The sequence below is a fragment of the Onychostoma macrolepis genome, chromosome 01, assembly GCF_012432095.1.
Source record: "Onychostoma macrolepis isolate SWU-2019 chromosome 01, ASM1243209v1, whole genome shotgun sequence".
NCBI lineage: Eukaryota > Metazoa > Chordata > Actinopteri > Cypriniformes > Cyprinidae > Onychostoma > Onychostoma macrolepis.
In genome coordinates this window covers 46,667,999-46,679,981 of record NC_081155.1, presented here as the reverse complement: position 1 = coordinate 46,679,981, position 11,983 = coordinate 46,667,999, and the positions used below count along the sequence as shown (strand labels likewise).

Sequence of the window (11,983 nt, the reverse complement as noted above, 5' to 3'; positions counted from 1 at the left end):
TGTGGATTATTGTGATGTTTTTATCAGACTCTCATTCTGACGGCACCCATTCACTGCAGAGCATCCATTGCTGAGACACTGATGCAGAGACACATTTCTACAAACCTGATGAAGAAACAAACTCAACCTAATCTCGGATGACCTGAGGGAGAACACTTTTTCAGCTCATGTTAATTTCTGAGTTAACTATTATTTTAAACAGTGAAATTTCAAAACACAAATTTCACAACAAACGCAAACTGACATGTTTGATTGTCGACATCACATGACTAAATGAAGCTTGTTTGCTTGTTCTCGACGTGAAGTTCTGCACTATTAATACTAACAAACAACCAGACATGCACCTGTATGTTGAGCTCGTGACATGCTGCTAAAAACACACTGGTGTAAGATGTTCAGTGATCATATAAGACCCTGGACCACAAAATCAGTCATAAGGGTCAATTTTTTGGAAAAAAAATTCAACAAATTTTTTGCAAAAAAAATCTAAATATTGATAAAATCACCTTTAAAGTTGTTCAAATGAAGTTATTAGCAATGCATATTACTAAACAAAAATTAAGTTTTGATATATTTACAGTAGGAAATTTACTAAATATCTTCATGGAACATGATCTTTACTTAATATCCTAATGATTTTTGGCATAAAAGAGAAATGGATAATTTTGACCCATACAATGTACAAATATAGCTGTGCTGCTTATGACTGCTTTTGTGCTGCAGGGACACAGATGTAGTTCAGTCGGGGACGCCGCTGATCTCAACAGCAGCAGACTCACAATATACAAACTCTCTCTGTGTTTAATAATATATATATATATATATATATATATATATATATATATATATATATATATATATATATATATATATATATATATATATATATATATATTTTAAATGCATTTCTTGTTTTTTATTTAAAAAGTCATTGTAGAGCGACTTGGCCTCCCCATTAGCGCTTGTTATAGAGTCTTGTGATTTCCCGCCATCACAATCGGCCGAGCGAATTCCACGAAGTCATCGATGAGCACCGGCCACGCACCTGATGACAAAACACAATCACCATTAAACACTGGCATAAAATCACGAATAACCCTTTGAATTCATGTTATGAATAACAAAACAACGAGTCGTGCTTCTATATGTTGAATCTGCCTTCCTGTAGGTCATGGGTTTGATTCCCAGGGAATGAATGAACTGCTAAATTAAATGCAATCTACACTACACTACCAGTCAAAAGAAGTCTCTTCTGCTCACCAAGCCTGCATTTATTTGATCCCAAATACAGCAAAAACAGTAAAATTGTGAAATATTTTTACTATTTAAAATAACTGCTTTCTATTTGAATATATTTTAAAATGTAATTTATTCCTGTGATTTCAAAGCTGAATTTTCAGCATCATTACTTCAGTCACATGATGCTTCAGAAATCATTCTAAAATGCTGATTTGCTGCTCCAAAAATATTTATTATTATTATGATGTTGAAAACAGCTCAGTATAATTTTTTCAGGTTTCTTTGATTAATAAAAAGTTCAGAAAAACAGCATTTATCTGAAATAGAAATCTTTTGTAACATTATAAATGTCTTTATCATCACTTTTGATCAATTTAATGCATCCTTGCTAAAGTTATTGAAAGACTGTTATTGAAGTGCAGAGGATGGGTTCAGTGATGGTGGAGTAGAAGTGTTTCAGCAGCTCCTGTGGCAGGTTGAACTTGGTGTTATGGGATGGTGTTTTTTCAAACCTGCAGTAGAACTCATTCAGATCGTCTGCCAGTTGTTGATTCTCCACAGTGCTGGGGGATGGTGTCTTGTAATTGGTAATGTCTTACCAATTACATGAAGCCGTGTCACTGGAAGATAATTGGATCCTTAGCTTATCGGAATAATTCCTCTTTGCCATTCTGATCTCCTTTTCCAGTGTGTATTTGGCCTGTTTATACAAGACTCTGTCCCCATTCCTGCGAGCATCTTCTTTGGCCTGACGGAGCTGTCTAAGTTTTGCAGTGAACCACGGTTTGTCGTTGTTGTAGTTTAAATGTGTCCTGGTAGGAATGCACATATCCTCACAAAAACTGATATATGATGTTAGTCTCTGTGAGCTCGTCCCGATCGGTGGCAGCAGCTTCAAAAACACTCCAATCAGTGAGAAAGAAACAGGCTTGTAGATCCTGCTCTGCTTCATTAGTCCATCTTTTAACAGTCCTTAAAACAGGTTTAGCTGATTTCAGTTTCTGCCTGTAGGTCAGTATATGATGAACCAAACAGTGATCAGATAGTCCTAAAGCTGCCCGTGGGACAGAGTGATATGCATCCTTTATTGCTGTGACACTATTTGGACAAACTAAAACAGTACAAACACTGGAGAGCTAAGCACTGTGGCTGCCATCTGCGGCGCCATCATATTGGGTTGGTAATGAATGGTGTAGTGTATAATGTTACAAAAGCTTTTTATTTCAGATAAAAGCTGATCTTTAGATCTTTCTTTTCATATTCAAAGAATCCTGAAAAAAAAGTACTCAACTGTTTAAATATTGATAATAATAATAATAAGAAATGTTTCTTGAGCAGCAAATCAGCATATTAGAATGATTTCTGAAGATCATGTGACACTGAAGACTGGAGTAATGATGCTGAAAATTGAAATTTGATCTCGGAAATAAATTACATTTTAACAGATATTCACATAGAAAACAGTTATTTTAAATAGTAAAAATATTTTACAATATTACTGCTTTTGCTGTATTTTGGATCAAATAAATGCAGGCTTGGTGAGCAGAAGAGACTTCTTTAAAAAACATAAAAAATCTTACTGTTCAAAAACTCGCTTTGGATAAAAGCATCTGCCAAATGCATTAATATAATGTTTTTGTGAACAATTAATAGACAATAAAATAGACACTTTTCAATCTGAAATAGTGAAGTTGATGAATCAGACTCACCCTCCTCGTCGTAGTTGCACATGTCATCTGCGATCATGTTTCCGAAGTCCAGCAGCAGGTTCCACGTGTCTTTAGTGATGGATTTTTTATGATGCTCCTTTACAGAAACAAGACGGATGAGAAGCAAAACCACCAAGGGTTCATCAGAAACCATGCAGAATGAATCTTGAACAGGTGTGTTTGACAGAGCAGAATCACACACTGCATTCTCTGCATTGCTACAGCTGCATCAAATATATATATATATATATATATATATATATATATATATATAGTATCATCATCACAAATAGCACTGGTTTAGTTTAGTATGTCGATTGGTGATGCAGTGAAAGTGTGTTTTGTGTGTTTCTACACAAGAGTGAGTTTTACAGTGACATGACAAGCTTGTGGTTTGTGATTATAGTTATTTAATAAGTGACGTACCAGAAGGAAAGTGTTCCAGAGGTCGAGAAACTTAAAGCGTCCGGTCAGAACAAGATTCCAGTAGGCCACGGCCATCTCCAGATCTGAGACGGAACGAGACACCGTGAGACACTGGTGCAGGGTTTATGAAGCTACATTTAAGACTTTACAAGACCAAGTAAGGAAAATTTAAGGAATAAACTCAATGGAACACAATGTGTCATTTGCAACTTTTACCAAATCTTCTGAGCACGCTGCTAAAAAGTTCTGTTCTTCATCAGGATTTCTCTCTTGCTTTTCAGTGCAAATGTCTAAAGATTCTTAAATCAAGATACATTTACTAGAAAAACACAGTGACAGTGGATAAGTCGTCTTTTTTTCTAAAAATAGACCAAAACTAAGTAAGTTTATGATTAAAACAAGAACAAATATCTCCCAGCGGGCTCAGAAAAATGTACTTAATTCAAAATAAAAAACAAGTTTTCATTCCCCGCTGACAGGTTCATTTTGTATCTCCAGTAAATCTATCTTGATTTAAGGTTGGAAAACAAGACAAAATTAAAGCTGCGAGCAGTGTTGAAAGGGCCCTCGCACCCGGACTCACCACATCTTGGCTTTAGGAATACAGCAAACGGTGAGCAATATGCATTTAAAGTGGTAAATAAAGAAGGAACATGTCATAAGTCATTTATATGTGCCAAACTTCCTGCTGCCAGCTGGTGGCGCTATGACTATAACTGATAATAATATTGGCCTTTAGATGTGTTCAGAACAGGACTCTTATCAAACATGTGAAGTTTGGGGAAGTTTTCGAGCATGTTTAGGCCCTCAAATGCAATTAGTTTTGAAGAAGACGAAGAAGAAGAAACTGAGCAATTCCAAATACTGATGAAGATTCAATTAATAAAGTCATGGCAATAAATGTTGCATGCACTGCACCAAAAATCAGGTTCAAACCAACTAAATAGACCTGTGTTTGTATGACCACACCGAGCCGCACTACAGCACGATCCCTGTGTAGAGAACAGCAGAGCTGATGTTCACTAGACTGATCGCTCACCTAAACCCTTCTGTCCGGGACTTTTGGCAAAACTAAACGTGAACTGATAGAATTCTCTGAACTTCCCAGAATCCTTCAGCTCCAGCTCTAGTCTGGGTAAAAGATTCCTCAGCTTCTCGGGACTGTCACACCTACACACACACACACACACACACACACACACACACACACACACAGGGATCAAATACTGTATGGAAATAATGTCAGACTGCCTTAAAACAGTCATCATGAGATCTCATTTCTTTTTCTTTTATTATTTCTTTTTATAGTCTTGTGTAGAGCTGCTTTATAGCTATAATTAATAGAGGTCGACCGATTCATCGGTTTTGCCGATTAATCATCACCGATAGTTGATTGCCACAACTATCGGTTATCGGCAAAAATCCATGCCGATAGTTTTCCGGTTTGCAACCGTTGCCGGAGTGGCTGAGAAGGGTCCGCTGGCATTATACAGTACGAGAGCGTCCTCTAGAGGCGGAAATCACTGACAGCACGTGTTGTTTATTTTGACACGTGACACTGCACGCTGCACAGAGCGGGAAACTCCAGACGCGCATTTAAATACAGCCGACAGAAAAGCCTGCCGCGGAACAGAGCGCCATTCACATAGTTTTCTATTAAATTACATTATATTTGTCCCAAATCGTTGTGAATGTATAATGACTTCACCCTAGGCTATAAATTATGTATTGTGCATTTTTCAGCAAAACGTTTGTCTTTCTGTGGCTCTAATAAAGTCTGTATGCTTCATATAGAGAGCTGTAATAGATCACGCTCTCTCTTTCCGCTTGCTCTGTTTTTTTAAACACCGAACTTCAAACTCATTTATGCCACATTGTTCATTCTTGAAGCAAACTTATGTCCGTTTGGTGATTAAATAAATTGTTTTAGACCGCCACTTGATTTGAATGCAAAGCGTCTGGTGTGTGTGTGTGTGTGTGTGTGTGTGATACCTCTGAGTTCTCCTAGACGCAGCGCTGCGCTTTTGCCCAGTGTGTGACTAACTTATTATTTTTTTTGATTAATTATTAAGTGTTAAAAAATAAAAGCAAATAAAGTCTGTGAGTACACGTACAATATCCATATGCATGTAATTTTAATGCTATGGCCTTGTGTAGATATTTAAAGATGGCCATCTTTAAGCATGGCTGTTGAAATTAAATGGTAACATTTAACAATAAAAGTCCATTCGTAGCATTAATGAAAACTGTAGAAGTATTGTTCCTTGTTAGAGTTTGTTCATTTCAACATTCACTATTAGCTACTAATAGGCTACATTTTTAAATTTTAAAGTTTCTTCTTTTAACATTAGCAAACTATGAAATAACTTTAATGATCAATATAGTAAATAATATTAATATTTTTATTCATTTACAAAGTATGGTTCAGTACTGTTTTTTTTTTTTTTTTAAATAGTAAAGCACTAGCTCTCTTTCAGTATCCATTTTGAAAACTATCAGTTGATTAATCGGTATCGGCCAGTGTGCTCCAACCTAGCTATCGGTATCGGTAAAATCCACTATCGGTCGACCTCTAATAATTAACACTGTCATTTTCCTGTTTATTACTGTGAAGTAGCTTTGAAACAATGTGTACTCTACTGTGCTTTATATATAGTGTCACATGATCTTCAGAAATCATTCTAATATGCTGATTTGCTGCTCAAGAAACATTTCTGATTATTATCAATGTTGAAATCAGTTGTGCTGCACAATATTTTTGTGGAAACTGTGATACATTTCATTTTTCAGGATTCACAGATGAAAGTTCAGAAGAACAGCATTTATTTGAAACAGAAATCTACTGTAACATTATAGTTGTCTTTACTGGCACTTTTGATCAATTTAATGCATCCTTGATAAATAAAAGCATTAATGAATAAAAATGTTCTTACATTACCAAAAATTCTGAATAAAATATATCACGGTTTCCACAAAAATATTGTGCAGCACAGCTGTTTTCAACATTGATAATAATCAGAAATGTTTCTCGAGCAGCAAATCAGCATATTAGAATGATTTCTGAAGATCATGTGACACTGAAGACTGCAGTAATGATGCTGAAAATACAGCTGCGCATCACAGAAATAAATTACAGTTTAACACATATTCACATAGAAAACAGCTGTTTTAAATGGTAATAATATTTCAAATTTTTACTGTATTTTTGATCAAATAAATGCAGCCTCTGTGAACAGAAGAGACATGTTTTGGTTTTGGCGTCTCACCCCAGCTCTGACATGCCGTCCAGGAACTCTTTGCGGCTGAACTCGCACTGCGTCGCCGCTCTGAACTTCCAGGCCACGATCAGGACACTAACGCTGACCGGATCCAGCACGAGGTCGTCACAGAACTGCTGGATCCCGTCGACGCCGATCTTATTCTCATCGTGTGGATCTACAGACGCAAGCAGCACAAATGAAGACACACACACACACACACACACACACACTCGCTCGTGGCCAGAGGCGGACAAACCACACAACTCCATTACATGAGTGAAATTGTTGTATGTAATACTTGCAATACCTTATGCTTCTGAAGCAACTTACAATGCACTACACCTACAGAATACTGTAGTCTTTCCCAATGTAGGTATGTTAAAGTCATAAGTTTCTAATACTGAAATAATACAGATATTTAAAAGTGCACTTAAGTACAGTAATCAAGTAAATGTACTTAGTGACAGACACAATTATACAGCCTAGAAAGTGTGCAAAGAGCGCTCCCTCTAGAATCACTGAAAGCTGTCATTCACTTCACTTCGTCGTGATCTCACGACGTTCCGTTAATCAATAATGCTGTCTGCACCGCACAATTAATTTGAGTCCACATCACAGCTATAACGATAAAGGCACAGAAATGAAGACACATCGTTGGAATCACTTCCAGAACGATTTTTCCCAGCTGATGAACGAAACAAACATTGACAGCCAATCAGAACCCATCCTGCTGTAACGAGCTGGAGAATTTAAAGCGGCAGACGCGATTGCGCTTAGAATAAACAGACGATATCGTTCGCTGGTGTGGACGCTAATATCGTTATCTTTATAGTTATCGTTCTTGGTGTGAACGGGGCTTTAGAGTTGCATATACCAAATTGAACAGAACACGTAAATCTTTTGTTTATCAGTCTGTAAAATTAATAAATCAGAATTGTGGGTCTGTAAAATGGAAAGAACTACTATATTAATGCACTCTGGTGGTGTGTGTATATATTTTTGTATTGTTGATTCTTGTTTAGAGATCGACCGATATATCGATTTACCGATAATTTCCCGATACTGAAGCATTTTACCATTAGCGGTTTTGAAATCTCGGATTCACCGATAAACACCGCCACCTCGTGGGTGCTTTGAGAATTGCGTGATGTTTTGTTTGTTATATTCCAGTGTTCCAGAGAATACTATTCAGTGAATTAACATTATCCAGTGAATAACTTACTTTTTAGCCTATTAAACAGCTTATAAACCTAATAAAACTGTAGTTTAAAATGATATGATATGAGTTGATATGACTTCTGTCCTTTATTTATTTTCTCCATTTGAAAACATTAGACCTTCTACATTTATTTTGCTTATTTTGTTAATATTAGTGTTGCTGCTGATGCTTTAAATAAAATGTTTTTTTTGGTTGTAATATGAAGATTAAATTTAACATGAAAGACTGCTAATATTCAACACTTTTTTTAAGATGACTGAAAGGAGGAAAAACCAAAGTGAAGTATGGACTCAGTCATTTATTTACTTTATAACAGTATATAAATATCTGTTCTGCATATCGGTTATTGGGCACAGAAACATGCAAATAATTGGTATCGGTTATAAAAAATCAATTTCGGTCGATCACTATTTTTGTAATAAGGTGTGTTTATTTTTGGTTTAAATTGGTGTCTTGATGTGAACTGATGTGAGACACGCTTTGAGATGCAAGACAAATTTTGGAAGAAATTCCAACAGGAAAGTTTAATTGAAATTGAACTGAATATTGGTTAAGTCCGCCTCTGACACACACACACACACAGAGAGAGAGAGAGAGAGAGAGACACACACACAAACACACGCACACACACAGAGAGAGAGAGAGACACACACACACACACAGAGAGAGACACACACACACACACACACAGAGAGAGAGAGAGAGAGAGAGACACACACACAAACACACGCACACACACACAGAGAGAGAGAGAGACACACACACACACACAGAGAGAGAGAGACACACACACACACACACAGAGAGAGAGAGAGACACACACACACACACACACACAGAGAGAGAGAGACACACACACACACACACACAGAGAGAGAGAGAGACACACACACACACACACACACAGAGAGAGAGAGACACACACACACACACACACACACACACACAGACAGACAGACACACAGAGAGACACACACACACACACAAACACACGCACACACAGAGAGACACACACACACACACAAACACACACACACACAGAGAGAGAGACACATACACACACACACACACACACACACACACAATCCACGCACACACGCACTCACACAATCCACGCACTCACACAATCCACGCACTCACACACACACACACACACAATCCACGCACGCACTCACACACACAATCCACACACACACACACACACACACACACACACACACACACACAATCCACGCACTCACACACACACACACACACACACACACAATCCACGCACACACACACACACACACCTTTATAGCGGTTGTAGAGCTGATCCAGCTTCTTGCGGTCCACTGCTGTCTTCATGGGGTCTCTGCGGTGCAGCTCAGGGTTCTGGAAGTAGTTCTCGCTGGCCGTCTCTAGTCTCCAGTCATTGTGGGTCAGACAGAACAGGGCGGTTCTCTCTGCGGCCCTCGTGAAGGACGTGAACTGACCGATCTTCTCCTTCTGAGACAACTTCAGTTTATGCTGGAGGAAGAGAAGAGAACGACAACAGCTTCAGTACCCGTCTGCCCTGCTGTTAACCACTAGTTACAGTAAACACGGGTCGTTAGTGAAGCCTGTCCCCGGTGTGTGGAGCTTCAACACGACACCACGGCCATCTTCGTACGGAAGCTTGTTTCCATCACAGGATATTAAAAAAAAGCTAATCACAAATCTGAATTGCAAGATATTAACTCAGACTTGCAAGGGAAAAAACTGAATTCTGAGTTTATTTCTTACAATTTTATTAACTCAGAATTGCAAGATAAAAACATGCAATTGTGAGAAAAAGAACTGTGAGATAAAAAGGTGCAATTACCTTTTATTTTTTATTCTGTGGTAGAAACAAAAAACATAATTATAAGATGTAAACTCAGAATTGCGAGGGAAAAAAACATAATTCTGAGTTTATTTCTTGTAATTTTCTCTTAGAACTGAGAGAAAAACATCCTATTTGTGAGATAAAAACATGCAATTACCTTTTTTTATATAGGCTAAGACAGTTTTTCTACCCATACAAACTTTTACTATAATAACCATTATATTTATGGCAGAATACCAGTTAAAATCAGCTGATTACATTCACATTAAGTCTTTAAAAAGTTTCATAATTTATATTTTTAATCATTTTTTGATGACAGTGGTTATCAGTTTACCATAGTAATAATATGAGTAGAACAGGGAATTTTTCAAGGAAAACTTGTACATGAAATTATAATCAAATATTAGAAAATGTCAAAAGCATAATAATAAAGCGTACTGCTCTACTATTTGAACGGTAAATAAACCTTCCTCATAAAGTAGCTACAGCGGTTGTACCATGGTATAGTGATGCATCAGCTGGTAATACCATGGTATTCTGAAGCACATCATAGTATTGATTACCACGTTCGTATATAATCATGATATTTACGTGGTAACGTTATTACTAAAGTAGATGTATTGTTTTGTGAAGGGTTAAAGAGCTCAGTATCGCTGGAGGAACCGCTTTGATTCAAACAGCCTCGTCTAACTCTCCGTTTCCCTCACAAACTGACGCGCGGAAAACAGCGCGACTCAAGCGTCTATCTGCGGTCATTTACTGCCCCGGGGGCATTTCAGATAAACACTACTGCCCCCTGCGCACCCCCTGTTCGCTCACCTACCATCTTTATAAGCGCTGATTCATCTCCGGCGGATCTCCTTCTGCGCATGCGCGGAAACCACTCCGGGGAATGCTGGGAATTGTAGTTTTTACACCTGTGCGGCTGTCGAAGTTAGCTTCATAACGACTTAAATCGCTTACAGAACTTATAAAACGGCATTGATATTAGTAATATAGTCGTAATTATTTGTAGTTACAAAAATTAGACTGCTATAAGTAATTATATGGCTCAACCTGTAAGTTTAATATATTTATAATCATATTCTGTGGAAGGGAAGTCAGTTTCCGCTGTGGAATAAAGGCAATTGCGACGTTTTATCTCACAGTTCATGCTTTTTTCTTGCAATTACCTAAGTTCATATCTCACCATTTGGACTTTTTGCATGAAATAAACTCACAATGCTAAGAAAAAAGTCTGAATTGTGAAATATAAATTCAAAAAATTTGTATTTCGTTCTCGAGTTTCGAGTTACGTTTTTCGGTTCTGAGTTTACATGTGGCAGTTCCGTTTGTTTTGTTTTTCTCAGCAAGGAATAAAAAAGTAAAAAGTTAACTGCAACAACATTTTTGTCACAGATTCTGAGTTTATATCTTGGAATTCTGCATTTATATGTCGCAATTGTTTGTTTTTTTCTGCTATGGAATAAAATATTTTTAAAAAGATAATTGCGACACTTTGTCTCACAATTCTGACTTTTTTCTCGCCATTTCGCGTCAATATCTCACAATTCAAGGTTTTTCTTTTCAGAATATGATATATATATATTTTGATATATATATATATATACACATAATACGTGTCCCTGCAGCACAAAAGCAGTCATAAGCAGCAGGTATATTTGTAGCAATAGCCAACAATACATTGTATGCGTCAAAATTATACATTTCTCTTTTATGCCAAAAATCATTAGGATATTAAGATCATGTTCCATGAAGATATTTAGTAAATTTCCTACAGTAAATATAATAATTTTTTGATTAGTAATATGCATTGCTAAGAACTTCATTTGAACAACTTTAAAGGTGATTTTTTCAATATTTAGATTTTTTTGCACCTCAGATTCCAGATTTTCAAATAGTTGTATCTCAGACAAATATTGTCCGATCATAACAAGCTTATTTATTCATCTTTCAGATGATCTATAAATCTCAAATCATAACTGGTTTTGTGGTTCAAATGTCGTAATTACATTTTTTCTTTTTTATCCCGTTAGTTTTCAGTGACTTTTCAGTAGATAATTCTACTCACTATTTCGACACTTCTTCCAGGCGCAGAATGAAAAAAACTACAAATCCCACAATGCCCAAGCGACTATTATGATTCAGAAGTCCACACAGTTCTGTTTTCAGAGCTAATTAAACCTAAAAACAGCTATAAAAAAAAATAATAATAATAAAATAAACGAGCAATGACAGGTCGTCGGTCTCCCGCGAAGTTCGGTGTAGTTTACTGGAGAACGCG

At 36.9% G+C, this 11,983-nt stretch overlaps 1 protein-coding gene across 4 annotated transcripts; it reads right to left on the bottom strand.

Annotated features, from left to right (window-relative positions):
• Positions 1-170: 170 nt before the first annotated feature.
• Positions 171-11,899, bottom strand: dcun1d2b (DCN1, defective in cullin neddylation 1, domain containing 2b). Of its 4 annotated transcripts, none has more exons than XM_058792592.1 (7): positions 11,771-11,899; positions 9,146-9,362; positions 6,641-6,809; positions 4,414-4,544; positions 3,375-3,457; positions 2,949-3,045; positions 171-1,045 (listed from the first exon to the last, which is right to left on the bottom strand). In XM_058792592.1, exons 2-7 carry the CDS (start codon positions 9,198-9,200, stop codon positions 966-968), a joined length of 615 nt encoding a protein of 204 aa, XP_058648575.1. In that variant the 5' UTR covers positions 9,201-9,362; positions 11,771-11,899; the 3' UTR covers positions 171-965. The 4 variants fall into 4 exon arrangements, with proteins under 4 accessions (XP_058648575.1, XP_058648574.1, XP_058648576.1 ...); XM_058792591.1 differs by lacking the exon at positions 11,771-11,899 and adding an exon at positions 10,523-10,635; XM_058792593.1 differs by lacking the exon at positions 11,771-11,899 and adding an exon at positions 10,291-10,512.
• Positions 11,900-11,983: the final 84 nt, after the last annotated feature.

What these genes read in the sequence shown, in the direction of transcription:
- dcun1d2b (XM_058792591.1), bottom strand. Translation starts at nt 10,570, where the DNA reads ATGCGCAGAAGGAGATCCGCCGGAGATGAATCAGCGCTTATAAAGATG. An exon ending in TCCCGGACAGAAGGGTTTAG is followed by an intron (nt 3,458 to 4,413) that starts GTGAGCGATCAG and finishes GTTCCGTCTCAG; the next exon opens with ATCTGGAGATGGCCGTGGCC. An exon ending in GTGCAACTACGACGAGGAGG is followed by an intron (nt 1,046 to 2,948) that starts GTGAGTCTGATT and finishes TTTTGTCATCAG; the next exon opens with GTGCGTGGCCGGTGCTCATC.